At 31.7% G+C, this 18213-nt stretch overlaps 9 protein-coding genes across 9 annotated transcripts; 4 read left to right on the top strand and 5 right to left on the bottom strand. All coding sequences in view use genetic code 12, as the record gives it.

Annotated features, from left to right (window-relative positions):
- DFJ63DRAFT_61329 (uncharacterized protein) lies at positions 1–1547 on the bottom strand. The gene has a single exon (XM_064909007.1). The coding sequence runs from the start codon at positions 1379–1381 to the stop codon at positions 38–40; it is 1344 nt and encodes a 447-aa protein (XP_064763453.1). The 5' UTR covers positions 1382–1547; the 3' UTR covers positions 1–37.
- DFJ63DRAFT_61328 (uncharacterized protein) lies at positions 1548–3194 on the top strand. The gene has a single exon (XM_064909006.1). The coding sequence runs from the start codon at positions 1714–1716 to the stop codon at positions 3082–3084; it is 1371 nt and encodes a 456-aa protein (XP_064763452.1). The 5' UTR covers positions 1548–1713; the 3' UTR covers positions 3085–3194.
- DFJ63DRAFT_61402 (F-actin-capping protein subunit beta) lies at positions 3012–4377 on the bottom strand. Its single transcript, XM_064909014.1, has one exon. The coding sequence runs from the start codon at positions 4190–4192 to the stop codon at positions 3305–3307; it is 888 nt and encodes a 295-aa protein (XP_064763451.1). The 5' UTR covers positions 4193–4377; the 3' UTR covers positions 3012–3304.
- On the bottom strand, positions 4378–6657 carry PHO89 (Pho89p). The gene has a single exon (XM_064909005.1). It carries the CDS (start codon positions 6294–6296, stop codon positions 4563–4565), a length of 1734 nt encoding a protein of 577 aa, XP_064763450.1. The 5' UTR covers positions 6297–6657; the 3' UTR covers positions 4378–4562.
- A 2909-nt stretch (positions 6658–9566) lies between these two features.
- DFJ63DRAFT_61361 (putative sulfate transporter) lies at positions 9567–12267 on the top strand. The gene has a single exon (XM_064909013.1). It carries the CDS (start codon positions 9705–9707, stop codon positions 12084–12086), a length of 2382 nt encoding a protein of 793 aa, XP_064763449.1. The 5' UTR covers positions 9567–9704; the 3' UTR covers positions 12087–12267.
- Positions 12268–12447: 180 nt separating this feature from the next.
- DFJ63DRAFT_311440 (uncharacterized protein) lies at positions 12448–13194 on the top strand (the record flags this gene model as incomplete). The annotated part of the gene is made up of 1 exon (XM_064905753.1): positions 12448–13194. One exon carries the CDS (start codon positions 12448–12450, stop codon positions 13192–13194), a length of 747 nt encoding a protein of 248 aa, XP_064763448.1.
- Positions 13195–13281: 87 nt separating this feature from the next.
- DPM3 (Dpm3p) lies at positions 13282–13732 on the bottom strand. Its single transcript, XM_064909004.1, has one exon. The coding sequence runs from the start codon at positions 13645–13647 to the stop codon at positions 13369–13371; it is 279 nt and encodes a 92-aa protein (XP_064763447.1). The 5' UTR covers positions 13648–13732; the 3' UTR covers positions 13282–13368.
- An 85-nt stretch (positions 13733–13817) lies between these two features.
- Positions 13818–15566, bottom strand: DFJ63DRAFT_333734 (transcription factor TFIIIC subunit; the record flags this gene model as incomplete). Its single annotated transcript, XM_064907900.1, has 1 exon — positions 13818–15566. The coding sequence occupies one exon, from the start codon at positions 15564–15566 to the stop codon at positions 13818–13820; it is 1749 nt and encodes a 582-aa protein (XP_064763446.1).
- A 1194-nt stretch (positions 15567–16760) lies between these two features.
- DFJ63DRAFT_333733 (uncharacterized protein) lies at positions 16761–17789 on the top strand (the record flags this gene model as incomplete). Its single annotated transcript, XM_064907899.1, has 1 exon — positions 16761–17789. The coding sequence occupies one exon, from the start codon at positions 16761–16763 to the stop codon at positions 17787–17789; it is 1029 nt and encodes a 342-aa protein (XP_064763445.1).
- Between the last annotated feature and the right edge of the window lie 424 nt (positions 17790–18213).

Genomic DNA, 18213 nt, shown 5'->3' with positions numbered 1-18213 from the left:
AGTATAGATATAGTAAGGTGGTGGATTGGTTGGTGAACTACATGATCTTATCAACCATTCTGACCAAATAATCTTTCTTCAAATGAGCATAATCTTCTTGATTCTTACTGTGTTTGATAAAATCATTTAAATTCATGATTTTATAAATACCATAACAAGCCACTAAAGTTTCTAACTTTCTCCAAGTTGCTAATTTCAATAATTTGAAAGAAGGATGGTTCTCTTTGATGATTCTCCATTTAGAAAGCAAAATTAAACGGAAGAGATACAAGTTAAGGGCATTAAGAAATGATTTGGATATCTTTCTAATATTGTCTCCTTCAACTTCTGAATCAACTTCATTTCCGATTTGTTTACTACTTTTATAACCAAAATCAGGAACTAAATCGATATCATTAAGATAAATGGTTATAAAACCAGCAATAAATCCAATTATCTTAGTATAAAGTTTAAAGAAATTCTTTGAATTGCTAGTATACAGTAAATGTAACGGTTTGATAGGGAAGTTTGGATTATTTAAAGATGCTAACATGGGAGCCGTTACAGAAATCATTAAGATCGATATCAAATTAGGAGCATAGATAAAATTAACATAGGAGTTTGTGGTATGTGAAACATAAGAAACATAATTTCGAATGATATCTCCCCACGATTCTTCAGTATGGATTTGATATTTCAAGGCATAATAACGATCTAAGATTCTTGATTTGAAGGACACCAATCCTATGGCTGATCCTAACATCAAATGATGTAATGAATAACTCTTTAAAAGTCCTACCCAATCAAGATATTGAGATCCAACTCCTAAGGAATAATTGATCCATATAGGATTTAAAATTCTTGATTTGATAGAACTAGACAAGTACCTTTGATTTAATTTGAATTTAGTAGGAGTTAGATAATTAGATAAGATTTGACCAAAGATTAAAGGATATATTATATACTCTTTATTATCATATAATTTAGTTAATGTCTTACTTTTATAGTAATCAAGTTTCAAATACTTTGAATATTGAGGTGATATCACTATATTCTTAGCAGAAGGAGGATTTAAGTTACCATAATAATTGATCCAAAGATAAATCAGTAAATAATCATTAGGGATCTTTGTATTACTAGATGAGGCAAGATAAAGAAGTATACAACTAACAAGATTAGATGTCTTCCTTAATCTTCTATCCACCCTAATAGAATCATAATACTTGATCAATCGATTCCGTACCAGGGGTTGAAACAATTGTTGACGGATCTTTGGATGCAATGCTAAGAAACTTGACCATAACAATGGTTTGGGGATTTTGGCAGCTAAAAAGATGACTACCCATTTAATCCAGTTCTTAAGGGCTGGATCTTGAACGATCGTAGCCACACTCAATCCCATGATGATGCTGACACTCTCCTCTATTGACTCTTATTCCGTATAACCAACAATCAATAGCAAATTGATGTCATTAAATAGAGATCTAATTTGGTTAGTGTCAACTGATAACATGCCATTTAATTTTGAATGTGATAATTTTCTGAGACGCGCTAAAAAGATTAACATTTTTTTTTTGTTTACAACTTTAAAGATTAGGAAGGGATATTTAACTATCACCAAATTGATAACTATAACTTGATATCATTTCATCACCACTAGTGCTACTACCATCGCCACCAGCTGAAGTTTAAGGTAAGTAACAGAGAAGAACAGAATAGGTAGTGGTGAGAAATATGACAAGACCAATGACAACACCTCCTCCACCTGACCTTCAAGGTTTATCTATCGATGTCAGCAGTACTCCATCCCCTAAACGTTCGTTAGACTCTGTTGATAGTTCAAATAAAGAGGTTCCTGTCTCAGCATCATCGTCAACATCGTCATCTAAGTCATCTAGGATTAGACCCATGTCTCGTTCAAACTCAATGAGATCGAAGGGATTTAATCTCAATCTTGCGGTATCTCCACTTGCAGCCACTCCTTCATCTCAAGCTCCCAGTTCGATAAATTCAAGAAAACTAGTTCCTACCATTTCATTACATCAAGTAGAGGAAAGTCCAGTACCAACTAAAGCACCACCATCTCCCCTGATTCAATCGTCGACTGATCTTAAGTATGATGTACCTTTACCTCTGGTTGGTCAATTATTACATATGGATATTGATGAACAATTAAGATTACTTGCCTTAAAGGAAATGTGTGTGGTTGAAATCAAAGATGCTGTTAGTAATCTTAATAAAAAATTGGATAAGCATGAAAAGGAATTACATAGATTAAGGGAAGTGATTCAAAAATCATTATATAAGGAGTTAACTCATAGTGCTTCAAATGCTGCGATCCAAAAGGATCATCAAGATAAGAAAACTAATGGTCGTCCTAGACAGGATAGTAATCCTAGAGACGAAGCTATTGCAAGTACTAGAAGAAGAAGAACTCTCTCTTCTTCGTCCCATCCTAATATCTCATCTATCTTAAATTCGCCTGGAGCTAACGGAGGTTCAGGAGGAGAAGTGGAATCTGATACTAAAGCAAATTCAAAAATATGGAGTAATCTTAGTAAACCATTGAATCTACTTCAACAGTTTGATACCATGTTACAAAATGAATTTGAAAAATCATTAACGGGTGGTCCACCAATTCAAAATTATCACAATAGTTCTATCAACCAAAATACTTATCAACCACGACGTTCAGAAGATTCCATTTCAAGTTTTGGATCTGCAGCTCCATCCCCTCTAAAATCAAAATCAAGAATTGCTGAAAATAGAGCTGATCTTGATCAATATTTAGCTGCTGAATATTCGGGACCAGGTGTTAAAGCCAATGCGGAAGAAATGTTACAAACAGTTTCAACATCAATATGGACGTTTGTAAATGATGTCAAGACAAATGTATTATCATCTTTACGAGAAGAAGAAATAGACTATAAACAAAATCCAAATCACATGGGGAATACCGCATCTCCTCCCACGATTTATAATCTTGATACTGGGTCCACTGTTAGTATAGATAAAACTAACAATGAAAGTGGTAATGATACTCTGATTATTTCACTCAATGGACGACTAGATGATGATGGTGAAGATGAAACAACTCTAAAATGAGGTATGTTATAGATTGGATTTTATTTTTTTTTTGGGAATGTATCTTTTATATTTAATGGGGTATAATTTGTTTAGGTTATGTTAGTGTTTTTTGTTGTTGATTATTTATTAGAGTAGATATTAATCATTTTTAGTTATTACGAATCATATTGTATTTATAAAAATAACTTTTATTTATATGTTTATTTATTTAATTTAATTTGTTGTCATAATTTAATCCTTATAAGGTTTGTAAACCTTTAATAAGCTCCGATTGTCGTAAATCTTCCAATTTCTTATCACCAATATCACCAATTGATCTTAAATCCTTTAACATGATATCCTTTAATTTATCGAAATAAACTTCTTGTAATAAGTTTCTAATATTATATTCTGATTTTTCAACCAAAGTACCTAAATTGATTAAATGATTGGTTTCTAAATTAACTCCACCATCAACTTCAATGCTTTGAACTGATTCTAACTGTCTGGTTAAAGTTCCTGATAATGATAACGAAGATAATTTTTGATTTTGTAAATCAAGTATAACTGAGGTAGTTAATTTATATAAGTATGAAGTAGAAGATTCAGGAATAACTTCAAACACATGGATTGAATCCCATTTACCTGATCCATCATCAGTTTCTTTCTTAATTAAAACGACTCCAGCAAATCCATCTTGTAAAGTATTTTCATCATCTTCAGCTGTATCCCATAAATATACTGAAGAGATACCAGCTCCTTCATAATATAAATCACGATAAATATCAAAACTATCATTAGCTTTGATTTCCAATTGTCTTAAAGAACTAGATGGGAATGGTGGTGGTTGATCATCATCAGCTTGTGGAGTTGGATAATATTTATTAGACCAAGGAGATCTATAAGAATCACCATCTCTATTATAATCACAGGATAAGTAATCCTTACCTGACTCCTTACATTTAGAAACCTTCAATGGAGTATCAATGGATGATAATAAGTCTTGTACTAAATCTTCCCCAGTGGAATCATGATCATTATTTTGAATGACAGTACAAATATCATTAAGATTCTTTGCAATTGACTTAGGATCCAATCTTCTTAATAAGTCTAAAGAAGCATCGAACTTCTCTTCATAAGATGCCATCGTTGTTTATATAGTCTATAGATTCAATTGATGGGTTTAACAAACAACCTGAACAATGATTGTGAGCTAATGGCTTGATAGGTTTTGGGAAAGTGTTGATAGCTCTCACCTTTTATTCTTTATTTGTAAGTACACCAAAATATATTTGCCTCCGTGCCGCAATACATAACAGGATCATACCAACATAAAGCTAATAGAAAGACTATTAAGAAGTCAATTTATAGTTGGGAATGAATTACAAATTAAGAATTTTAAGAACTAATTAAATGTATTAATATTAAAAAAAGACGACCAAATGAAATAAAAAGGAATATTTAAAATTTTTTGTTATATATATATAAGAAGAATCACAGTAGTATACGAATTAAATCTAACCAGATAAAGCGTAAGTTTCACCGAATCTTGGAGCATGAATGATGATGGCATTTAAAAGACCAGCAACAAGTCCGGCTAATGGTAAGGTGAAAATCCAACCAAGATAACACCAGATAACCATTCTCCAGTTAACACCTTTAATATCTCTGTTACAAAGACCAACGAAAACAGTGGCACCAACAGCAGATTGAGTAGTAGAGACTGGAATAGCTAATTGAGTGGCCATAACAGTAGTAATAGCAGCACCTAATTCAATAGAGAAACCTCTTGAAGGAGATTGTAAGATTAATTTATTACCCAAGTTTCTCATGATGTTATAACCAAAAGTCCAGACACCGATAACTAAAGCAGCAGCTGCGTAACATAAAACCCAGATTGGAACATCATTCTTTTTACCAACGGTATTAGTAGTCCAAACAACATAAATAGTAGCTAAAGGACCAGTAGCATTAGCAATATCGTTAGCACCATGAGCGAAAGACATAGTTGAGGCAGTAATAGCTTGCAATAAGGAATATAAGAATTCAATTTTGTTATCATAATATTTAGAATGTTGATGCATACCTTTAAGATCACCAGATAAGAAATCTTTTTGAGTAACTTGATTAGTAATAACATCTTGAACAAAACCATGAGAAGCTACTAACCAAACTAAGTATGGCCATTGTTTTGGTTGTTTAAGTAATGACCACCAAAGTTGTCTAGTAGTTTGTTTTTTAGCTGGAACGATTGCTTTATCTTGCTTTTCCATATCAGTCATAACACCATCATATTCCTTATCAATTGAAGAACCTTCTTCAGAAGAGTTTTGTTGAATATCAGTAGCAGCTTGATCTTTTTCGTCATATCTTCTACCTTCATAATAATCAATAACTAATTGGTGACCAGCTGGCATTGGTGGGATATCGGCAGTAGATTTAAACCAATAGATTGGCCCAATAAACATATGGTACCATTTTAAAGTCCAATCTTCATGAACCAAAATTCTTCTGTAGTATGGGTAACAGAAAAGCATGTAAACAGCAGTGGCAACACCACCAGTCCCTAAAATAGCAGCAACAGTAGTACCTTCACTTAAATCATCTAAGTGTAATTTTGGAGAACCTTTGTAAACAATTAACATGGTTAAAATGGAGAAAGTTAAAAGAACTAAAACTGGAGCAACGAATAAAGCATTTCTTAAAGAAGTTTTTGGGTTTTTAATTTCTAAAACACCAAATTTATTGATTAAGAAAACTATGGATGCAATACAACCGGCTAAAAGTGGAGCAATAAACCATGAAGCAATGATTTGAGCAACACCATTCCAACCCCATAAAATGTTGTGAGCACCTTTAGCGGCAATTGAAGCACCAATAACAGCACCAACAATGGAATGGGTAGTAGAAACCGGCATACCAATACTTGTAGCAAAAGTTAACCAAAGAGAAGAACCGACTAAAGCACAAGCCATAGTTAACATAAGAGCAGCTGGAGTATCTTCGAAAAGCGAAACATCGACAATTTTATTTCTAATAGTATCAGAAACTCTTGAACCGACTAAAACTGCACCTAAGAATTCACAAAGGGCAGCTAAAATCATAGCTTGCCAATATTTTAAAGATTTTGAAGAAACTGAAGAAGCAAATGAATTTGCAACATCATTGGCACCGATATTCCAAGCATCTAAGAATGCAAAGATCATACCAATGGCAAAGATATAATCGAATTGATGTAAAGCGACAACCATTATGAATTATATGTAGTAGATATCTATATGTAATTAGTTTGATAAGAAATGTTATTAGTTGATAATATAGTAATTAAAAGTTATTGTGGTTGTTGTAGTTGTTGTTGAGTAGTAAGAACTAATTGCTTTGATGTTGATGAATAGAAATAAATAAATAAATAAATGAAAAATTTGAAAAATAGAAAGAAATCAAGTGATATTTATATCATAAATGAAATAAAGGTTATTAGATACATAAATTTCCACAAGTTGGCAAGACAGTTATAAATTTAATTTTTGCATTTAAACTTACTTAATAATTTAATTGTTTTTTTTTTTTATTTAATTTATTATTTTTATTATTTTCTATTTAAATTTAATTTTGATTCATATAAGGTTTTAGTGGCTAACTTTCTAAACTAGTATTAGACTCGTGGGAGAAGGATGTGCTATTACGAACTTAAAGGTTAAAGAATTATACGGCACCATCTGTAAGGAATCAATTACATGACAACAAACGATTTTTTTCTTAGCAATCGTTATAGATAATGCAAAAGTAAAAATAAAATTTTAGAATGTAGTGGAATGGGATAGGAAATAATAAAAATTATTATTAAGTACGAAATAAATAAAAAAAGTAAACGGTACATCAGTAGGATCAGTTAATGCTGGAAGGGAGACCAAGGAACTATAGAGGTCAGTTAAAAAATATTCCGCTTATTTTCCTATATTGTATCTTTTCTTTTTTTGGGGTTTTTCCATTTTCAACAGATAGTTAAGGTTGGGGATGGCTGAATCTAATGACTTTTACTAGATTCCCCTTCACTTTTCCTTTCAATTCCACATAGAAGAATATTATTTATCAAACAATTGAATGATAAAATAATATAAATTTATTTTTAATTTCAGAAAATGGAAACTTAAAAGGTTGCGAAAGTCACTTAGTCTGCTCAGAGTTCAAAGCGCAGTCAAACTGGCTTCAGCGCTTAAAAAAAATGATTTCAATTTTTCAATTTTTTTTTTCTTGTAGCGCCAAGATAACGTAATAGAGTTAAGAAATCAGTTGCAAATATATAATTAAGCCAAACCTTTTTTTTTGGACTAAGAAGGTCATATAAGGTTTCTGGTGTAGTATATGCTAATCTCTTGATTATGGATTTTTTCTTGTCTTTTTTCGTTTCTCTATATTTCGAGCCCAATTGATGCTTTTTCAGTCTCCAACTATATTTTTAATCGATAGTTACCCAAGAAAATTGGCAATTTTCTAAATAACAGTAACATATTTCTTAATCATACTATGATTAAAATATATTTAAGGGGCATGATGCCCACGTTTATCTCTGTACCCTCGTATCCTTATGAGTTTGACAGATGAAGGTTTTTGATTCGGAAAAGTACCCTATTTTTTCAAAGAGCTTTATTCTATATAAAATAACTATAGATAAATGGTCATCAGCATACTAAAAATGGTACACACAATCTCAAACTATCAAAATAATATTCATCACAGTTATGATGAAATTGTACCGCTATTCGATTTAGAGCTCTTATATTTTAGAGACACTCTAAAAATAAAAAAATTAAAAAAAAAAAAAAAGAAAAAAAAAATGCTAAGAAAAAAAAATGCGTATACACGTGGGATAGATATCACTATCTGTCTGGAGTTAGACCTTAATTTCTATGGGGTGAGACTATTAAAAGGTCAGGGTTTTTAACGTCGTATGGTGAGCTTTTTCATTGTTCGATTGCTTGTTACAGAGCATTTTGGTTTCATCAAGTTTGATATTTGATACTAAAGTAAGGTTTTCTGGAATGGCTGAATTTAAGCTTTACTACAATGTAATAATAAGATACATAACGACCATATGTGTAGTTTATAAGCGATAAGCGACAGCTGTGTTGGAAAACTACAATCGCAACCGTTTTTAAATTTAAATCTGTGGCAGTAAGCTTATGAGATTTGATCTAGACTTGAAGAGTTGTAGTACTAGTTCATAAGAGATCTATATCTTGTGAAGTTATGATATATCATATGTTGTCAATCTTACTTAGTTTGAATGAAATTTGATCTTCTGTTTTCGATTTCTGGATTATATTGGCTTTTACCTTCTTTATTCTAGAAAACCATATTTACTGATAAGAGCGTCACACCCTATAATGTTATATTACGTATAAGCAAGGTATGTATACCTTCAATATAAAATAAACTATGCATGGTATAAAATGCCTTACCGGTCTTTGTTATTTACTATAGATGATGGAGACATTACATTGATACAGCGTATCTAATAAATGCTCCTAAAGGTCTTGCATCAAAAAAATTTAGTAGATAACCTACAGCCTCAAAAGGGAATTCATTCATCATCTGTCAAAATATCAAATAATAATCATAAATAATGCATAAAATAATCATTAAAACAATAAAAAGAAATATATCTACTTGACCTTCTCTACATTTCATCTCTTCTTTAATCTATGCTAAACTCCTTTCATCTCATTATTGTAAAAAGAACGATCTACCACATATTAATTTCATTTACGTCAGTCGTTGGTTTTTATTTTAAAAATTCGAGCAAAGCCTTCTAAAGTTTTAATTTGCGATGATTGCAAAAAAATAAAAAAATAAATAAAAAAATAACTCTAATAGGAAAAAAAGAAAAGTTAAAAATAAACTGATAGAAACAATTGTCCTATGCAGCTATAGGGGCTGAATCATTTAAGGATCATCTGTGACGGAAGAAAGAAAGAAAAATGGTTCTATTATCATATGGTCTTCATCTTCTCCAGAATATAAGCTAGGTAAGACGATCTTACGTCATGGTTTGAAGCTTTGATTTCCTCTAGAAACCAAAACCTATAGATAGAAGAACCCTACTCTATCATATCTTCTAAGCGCATTTTATTTTTTTATGTAGATTCGAATTTAGAACCTTCTTCAGCCCATCGATTACAAAAATATATAAATTTCTTTTCTTTACTAAGCATATATTCTTCTTTCTCCCTCCTCTTCTACCTTGTGGGACATCGCTGTTTATCCCCTGAAACTCATAGTTCCACACCAATGTGGTACTTCGGATTAATTTTTTTAATCCAACTAAGTACATGAAAAGACCTAACAGCGGTTGTCTACAAATTTTAACACATATCCACATTAAACTGATTATTTTCTAACAATTTGTCGTCTACACCAGCTTCAAGTTTCCCAAATTTCATCGCTAAATTGATTTAAGTTGACTCAATTGATTGCTAGGTTTGTGTAAATCGCAAAGTATGGGGTTTTTTATTCTAAAAAAAGTTTAATCTCCTGCATCTAAAACTTTTGCGTGGAGGGCCACACCCTCCACCAAAACTGAATATGTTAGTCAGAAAAATTGATAAAACATATATAATGATAAATTTAACAATTTCAAATCAACAAAGAAATGAGTAATGGCAGTCGTTGATGAGAATACAAAACTATTAAGGAACAAATCCCTTACCAATGTGGCTCAAGGAGGTGCTCCAACCGGAAGATCTCCAACTCCAACTTCAAATGCAAGATTGCTAACCCCAGGTCGACCACCATTATATTCGGTGCCGTCTACTCAATCACTTCGATCTTTGAAAAGTATCAATTCTATAAATGATCCGTTGGTCGATACGTATATAAATCGAAATACAGGTAACCTTGGTGATGATATTACAGGTCTGTCAGTATTAAATTTCAATATGTTTAATAAACTTAATAATAATAATAATAAATCTCAATTCGATAGAGTGGCATATTTAGCATACTATTTACCATTTTTAAATTGGTTACCGAAATATGATATTAAACAAAACTTATTAGGAGATTTCTTAGCTGGTATATCATTAGCTTCATTCCAGATTCCTTTGGTAATGTCTATTGCTACTTCATTGGCTCATTTACCTCCCATTACTGGTATTTATTCAATTATTTCAGCAGCAATCATGTATTCATTACTTGGTTGCGTGCCGGTTCTTATTGTTGGACCTTCCCCTTCCACAGCTATAATGTTTGGTCAAACTATTGAACAAATCATTCATGAGAAATCATTTGAATCATTCTCTGAATTAGAAATTGCTTCAGTTATGGCATTTTCAATGAGTGGACTTTTATTAGGATGTGGATTACTTCGATTTGGATTCTTGGATAATGTATTAAGTCGAGCTTTGTTAAAAGGTTTCATCGCTGCTATGGGGTTTATTATGATCGTTAATGAATTCAGTACCGAATTGGGATTGGTTGAATTGGCTCAATCTCAACCTCATTTAACAACTCTTGATAAACTTATATTCGCGATTAAGTACTATAAAGAAGCTCATATCTTGACCTTTACCATCTCAATTGTTACGTTAACTATCGTCATGATCATTAGATATATCAAAAGTCTTCTTGTGAATAAGTATAATAAGAAGCTGGCCATTTATTTCCCAGAATTGTTCTTAATGGTTGTATTAGCTACTTATTTATGTGAAAAATATAAATGGTATCAAAATGGTGTTGAAATCGTGGGTAATATAAATTCACCATCCTCCTCATCTACAACAACATTACCCAATTTCATTAATCCATTAAATCCAAAATATATCCCTCTTTATAAACAGACATTTTCAACTGCATTTCTATGTGCCATTCTTGGTTATTTCGATTCAACAACGGCCACCAAGGCTCTTGGTGCAAAATACAACTATAACGTTTCATCAAATCGTGAATTAATAGCATTAGGTTCTTCTAACTTATTAACTAGTTTAGTAAGTGGATTGCCATCATTTGGAGCCTTTGGTAGATCAACCATTAATATTCTTGCTGGTGCAACTACTCCAATGGCTACACTTATAATGGCATCATGTACCATTTTGGCTATTATTTATTTATTACCCTTATTATACTTCTTACCTGAATGTGTCTTGGCTCTTACCACTACTATTATTGGTATAACGGTATTACAAGAAATCCCTCATGATTTAAAATTCTTTTGGGCCATTAGAGGGTATGATGAATTAGGACTCTTTGCTATGGTCTGTCTTACTACTATCTTATGGAGTGCACAAGCTGGAGTTGGTTTAGGTGTATTGGTTGCGATTGTGAGAGTTATAAGACATAGTACGAAGTCAAGAATTCAAATTATGGGTAGAATTCCAAATACTCATGTATTTAGAAATGCTGATACTTTGATTGAAGAAAGTTTTGCTGGATTTGCCAATGAGCATAGTAATGTTGGTAGTAATGGAAATAATTCAAATTTTTCATCTACTGATAATTTATTAAATCTTGCATCATCATCAGCAACCAATCCTCAAATTACTATTAATGATAAATTATCTCATTTAATTGCTGAAATTGAAGATATTGAAGGGGTCTTAGTAATTAAGATTCCTGAACCATTAAATTTCGCTAATTCATCTGATTTAAAGTCAAAAATGACAAGAATTGAACGATACGGATCATTATTAGTACATCCATCCCAACCATCCAAACGTCAATTTAATAATCAAAATATTAAATTTGTTATATTTGATTGTAAAGGTATGAATGATATTGATTCATCTGCTACACAAGTCTTATATGAAATCATTAGAAGATATGTTGAAGACGAAGGTATTACCGTATCGTTCAGTAGAGTCCCCACTAGTTCAAACGTTCGTGATAAGTTTAAAAAATCTGGAATTGCAAGCTTAATCAATCAATGTAATTCAAATAGAATAAGTCATTCCCTGGAATCATCATGGTCAGCTTCAGGAATGGGAGAAGGGTTTTTCCTTAGTATAGATGAAGCATTAAAAACGGTCGACCTTGATACCGTTTGAAAAAACAGCAGACCATCTATCTTTTTATAGACATAATAATAATAATATATTCAAAGTGACTTAATTTTCCTATATCGGAGCCGTTGTAGAATTTGCAGCATAAAAAAAAAGCAATTTAAAAAAACGACAAGAAATTTTTCGACATTTTTCTATGACTTCATCACGACATTTCTTATTTATCAAATGACCTTTATCAGACAAATTAAATTAAGCAATCTAGAATCAACCATCACCATATTGATAGCATACGCTATACATATATATATCAGTCAATATAATTAGAAAAGTTGTTCTACCTGGTTGTGTAGTAGTCCATTCCCTTATTTGCATTCCTCATCACATTCATTAAATTTCCGTTGTCATGATAAATAGAACCAAACCTATAATACAGATCCTGAGGAGATTTGCATCTTCAACATCATCACCAATTAAAAGACCACCAAGAGTTGAACCTAACAAGTCGGCCGCTTATATCAAGAGATATGCATTCTATGATTTAGTATTAAGAACAGCATCACACCCTACCCATCCTATAGAGGCTAGTTTGATGTCCGCTGATGAATTAACTGAATTAAAGAAACATACCAGTACAACATTTGAAGGTAATTATTCAGTTGGTGATCTTTCACCTCAAGAGAAAATAGCAAGAATCTTTGGAGGTAGAATCAAAGGTGAAGCTCCAAGATCTTCAAGTCGTTTATTAAGAGGTGAACCAAGAATAGTAGGGGGTATTACTGTACCTGAAAAACCAACTGAACCTGATAATTGTTGTATGAGTGGATGTATCAATTGTGTATGGGAATTATTCAATGATGATATTAAAGATTGGAATGCAAAACGTAAAGAAGCAGCTTTGAACTTAGTGGCTAAAGGTGAAAGATGGCCTGAAGATTTCCATGCTCCAATTAAATATTTAAAGAAGGAAAATTTACCTTTATCACTTGCTAATAAACTGAGAGAAGAGTTATTTAAAGAGGCTGGTATTAAGTCTAGTAAGTCTGATGAAGATGAAAATTGGGCTAATATTCCTATGGCTATCAGAGTATTTGCTGAAACTGAAAAACGGTTAAAAGCAAAGAAAGGAATTAAGACTACTGCATCATCATAGATATCATTTTATGGTATCTGCATATATATTATTATTATTTATTACATTGTTATACTTTAGAGAATAAAAGTTACATTATTTATCATTTATCATTGAAATTATAGAATTGACTTTGTATATTTGTTTCCATAAACTTATATTTAAAAACTATAGTACACACACAAACTTCCCAATTTAATCTAAATTGAGACCTTTGGTTTTATAGAAAGCCTTAGCTTCATCTATTTGACCTAATAATTCTTTATATTTAGCTTCTTTATCTTTAAAAGTTAACACTCCCCAACCTAAAGTTGCTAATGCATAAGATCCAAAGCTAACTAAACCCCACCATGGTAAATATGGTAATATTTCATTATAAATTAATTCGGTGGATGGAATAACACCAGTCAATAAGGCAAAGTAGACTGCTGATAATGCAAACACAGTTAATAAAGCTTCAGTTGCCTTGGTCATGATTGATATATTGAACTTGATGATGATTTGAAATAGTGAAGTTTTGATACTATGTGTTGTCTTTTTTCTTTTGTACGTGTTTTATTTAAAATTCATTTCGTACTTTTTAATATTTTTTTCCTGTATATAAAACTGTGCCATATATACTATTTATATATATATAATACAACTTAATCTTCTATATCATCTTGCTTGATGAATCCTATCAATTGACTTAACTTACTGGATGCGTCTTCACTCAATAAGTCTAACTTATTCATTATATTAGCTTCATCGATGATGGTTGCATCTTCATTGATGGCTTCTTCATCTACTCCCACATCAACATCATCATCTTCCTCTTCTTCATCATTACCAGCATCTACTTCAGTCTCTGCATTAGGTGCAACTTCTTTACCATTTTCTTCATCAACTTCCATGGTTTGGTCTTCATTGGAAGTATAATCGGTATTAATAATCTTATAAATCTTATTTTGATCAGTGGCTTCTTCTTTCACTATTCTATTCAATTTATAACGAACTATTCTTCTCACCACTTCCATAGTTTGACGGTTAAACCAACCATCTTGAAAGTCAGGCACTTCTCTAAGGAAATCACGACCAAAGTATTTACGATGATTTTCAATTATAGTTGTAATATCCAAATCCAAGATATCACCAATTTGATAAGTTACGGTAGCAGGTAATGTTACACCATTAAAGAATAAATATTCAGATACTTCGATTTCTTTGTTTGAACTATTTTTATTCTTCCTATTAGCTTCTATAATTGTATTTGGTACTATTCTTCTTGAATTTTCCTTAGGGAATATGAATTTTAAGTTTGGAATTCTAAAATATTCACTTTGATAAATCCAAAATGATTTATCACTCTTAGGATCAACTCCAAATTTAACATTACAAAATCTCCATGGACCACTTTTATAAATGAATGTTACATATGGTAAAGCTTGCTTTATGAATCTTTTTAAATTATCAGGAACTATATCTTCCAATTGTTTTCTTAACCAGATTGGTTTTAAATCAAACACTTCTTTAACCCAATTGATACATGCTAATAATAAATATTCAGGACTAGTAACAGGATAATTCTTGGATGTTAATTGCGTATAATTTTCGATTAATTCAGGGGCTGGTTTATCTGGAACATCATTGGTATGATAATCAATCATTTTGGTATACAATTTAATTGAATTCTTGGTAGATACAACTCTAATTTCTCCACTTTCAGCATCTTTTACAGCGGTAGTGAAAGGATTCTTTTGATATTTATAATCGAATGGAAATCTAATAGGACTTAAAATTGGAGGTGGAGGTAATTGATGATCATTATTTTTAAAATTTGCGGTATCTTTATAATCAGATATGCTATTGAAATTATTATGTTTATCAAAATATTGTTTTAAAGTTGAAAAATTCTTTGAATCTAATATCAGTTGATTAAAATCTTGAACCATAGGATTGTTTTTAGTTGATATTTGAAAATCAGCAATAGATTTGAACAGGTATGTCTTGTCTATGATTGCAATTGGTTGAGCTCGATAGGTTGGAGTCAGTTTATCTTGAGCATTGATCAGGATTAATTCCTTTGTAGAATATTTATTTGGATTATCATAATAATCTTTAGGTAGACTCTTCTTTGGTATAGAAATCTTAAGTAAAATCTTCTCACTAGTATTATACAGGGATTGAACAGGATGATGAAATGGATCGTTTCTTAATCTTAACTCCAAAGTGTTTTCAAGAGTTGTATGACTATTAAGATTACTTCCTTTATTGATTGAATTTATAACTTCAGATACTCTTGATCTTCCACCAATCATCGCTATAGCCTTCTCACTATCCTTCACTATGAGAGGTAATTCGACCGCCGTCACATGGGGAATATCCATAGAATGCTCTTCGGCTATTTTGGGCATCTTCTATGTGATTTGAGTTTGATATTAAATGAATTGGATCAGGTATGTATATGCTTTAGTTTGTATGTTTTTGTTTTGATTGTTTTTTGCAAACTTTATAAAATGTTGAGCATCCACACCGCAATAATTAAATCAATTTGGTGATACTTCTAAATACTATTGATGATAACTTACTAACAACCGGGGGCATTCTAAGTTAATTGTGGTATTTATATTATCTGAATCAGCTAATGTAAGAAATAATACAACCAGTCCAATGAATCTAATCATACCAGGTTTCTTATCAATATGACCTTTCATTGTTAAATCCATGAGGGAGGCATCTGCTTTCGACATATTATCCGTCTGCGTTTCAAGGTCAAACTGAACTGGCTTTGGTTCATTTTCAACTTTTCTGTATATATCTAATGTAAACATATGTGTTCAAATGATTGTTGGTGATATATAGTTAAGCTATTACAAAATTGCTGTCTTGTAGGAAATTGCATTTGTTTAAATATAGTTTACATACATCCTTTACCATTATTACTGCACAAAGCTTATGAGGACGAATACTGCAGGTCATAAACTGAAATCATTTAAACTATAAATTCAATTAAGCACTAGTTGATTGAATAAAGTTGGATACATCTCATTAAAGTTACTTGTATTTTAACGAATTGGTTGTGAAATTCTAATCTGTTTTGTAGTCATATTTTAACATTTCTGCGTGGCGTGTTAACCGTAAAGTACATTTATTATTAAACATTTCTCAAACAATGGCTGCTTCAATTAATGGTTATCAAGTACCGTTCTGAGCCTAATCTTACTGTCTAATGTGTATCAGTTATAAATACTTTCGTTTACCGGTAGTGAGGATCGATCAATTTTGAGTGATAGACTTAAGATTTCACAACCAAACTTACGTTGACTACTTAGTTATCTAAGAAGAACATACGTGAACAGATGGAAGGATAGAATCAGCCAATCATACCGCTAGTTACATTTATTATAGTTGATTAAATAGTCGATTTATCATTAACATAATTTTGCATTCATATTTGCAAAGAATGTGTTATGTTATTTATAGTTAGTTCAGGGGGTAGGAGCACAAAACAAAAAAAGATAAGCTATTTAAAGTACAATTAATCCCCACTTATCAATATTTACATTTAACACAACTTGAGCCATTAATACATTACTTAGTTGACGGGTATGCTTTCATATCTTAAAGAATTGACATATAGACTGTCACCAGGTGAATCGAGTGTTGGTTCTGATACTGGTTCTGATATTGGAACCCCAGATGAAGAGGAGATAAGTATTGGTAGTTCATCAGGAATAGTTCTCTTTTTAGGAAGAGGAAGAAACTCATCATCATCATCATCTTCAGGTGAAGAAACTCCCTCATCCGGTTATGATCTTAGTGATTCTTATGAAACTAATTCTGAAGAAGATGATCATGCGTATACATATAGTTCTAGTGGTAAAACTAGAAAGAGGATGAGTTTTATATTAGGCACCAATGATGAAAGTACTTCAGGTGATGATACAGAACGTGAAGAGAGTCCCAGAGCAATGATCCCAAGACCTGTTTCAGTTCGGCCAACTATCAATATCAGAGATAGTAGTATTCAAGATAAATTGGCTGAAGTTGGTCCTAAATATTATGCGTTATTATTTGGGGTTCAGTATATGAAGAGGAAACCTAATATATATACCAAAGTATTTGAGTTTTTAATTAAAAATAAATCTGCTTTAGAACTGTCCCATAACTTATTATTGCTAGTACGGTCATCAATTGCATGTGCCTATGGAGGTAGAAGAATGTATAACAATTTACCTCCAGAATATAGTTTATATAATATGAACAGTCGATTCCAAGGCATATGTGGTAGAAATCGAGAGTTGAATGTGTCGTTATTATGTACTATAGGTCATGCGTTACTTTATTATGCTTATGAAGCTGGACAACAAGGACAATCGCTTAATCAAAAGGTTCCTGGATGTAAATATAATTCATCTCAGACCTTTAAGAATCTTGGGGGGAATCATATTTGGGAAAGCGGTAGAGAAAGGTTTAATATTTCAAAGATAAAGTGGCAAATATTGAATCAATATTCTCGTACTCCGTTTGAAGCTGATGTTTTTAATGGTATTTGTGGTATTTTAGGGATTAAGACGGATTATGGGATCAAGGAACAAGATATTTTAACCTCATTATTACAAGAACTTGTTGGTTAGAAATGGATTTAGATGAATTATGTTTTATGAAGATTATGATTTATACGTGCTTATTTATTTATTTATTGCTTGATTGTATATGTATAATATAGAGTTATGTTATGTTGTATATTTTAGAGTAGATCTGAATAGGTCGGTACGAACGGTGGAAATAAACGTCTATGTGTTCTGCCTCGCAGCCCTCAGGTCCTTCCCCCAGCTAAACTTTTTCTTCCTCCTCTCCGTACCATCCTAATTTTTAGCTGGGTTAGGGACTTATGCCTCACTAAATTTTCAAACGCTAAGAATGTCCCACAATTTCCCGCTAAATTTTATAATTTCAATTTTTGTACCGAGCATTCAAAAAATGTCTCGCAGTTTAGACAAATAATTAAATTTAATTGGCCAATTGATCAACCGAATAAAAATCTGGAGAGAGTCCCAT

This window comes from Scheffersomyces coipomensis (assembly GCF_036884675.1).
Source record: "Scheffersomyces coipomensis strain NRRL Y-17651 chromosome Unknown DFJ63scaffold_2, whole genome shotgun sequence".
Classification (NCBI taxonomy): Eukaryota; Fungi; Ascomycota; class Pichiomycetes; order Serinales; family Debaryomycetaceae; genus Scheffersomyces; species Scheffersomyces coipomensis.
This window is presented reverse-complemented; position numbering and strand designations above follow the sequence as displayed.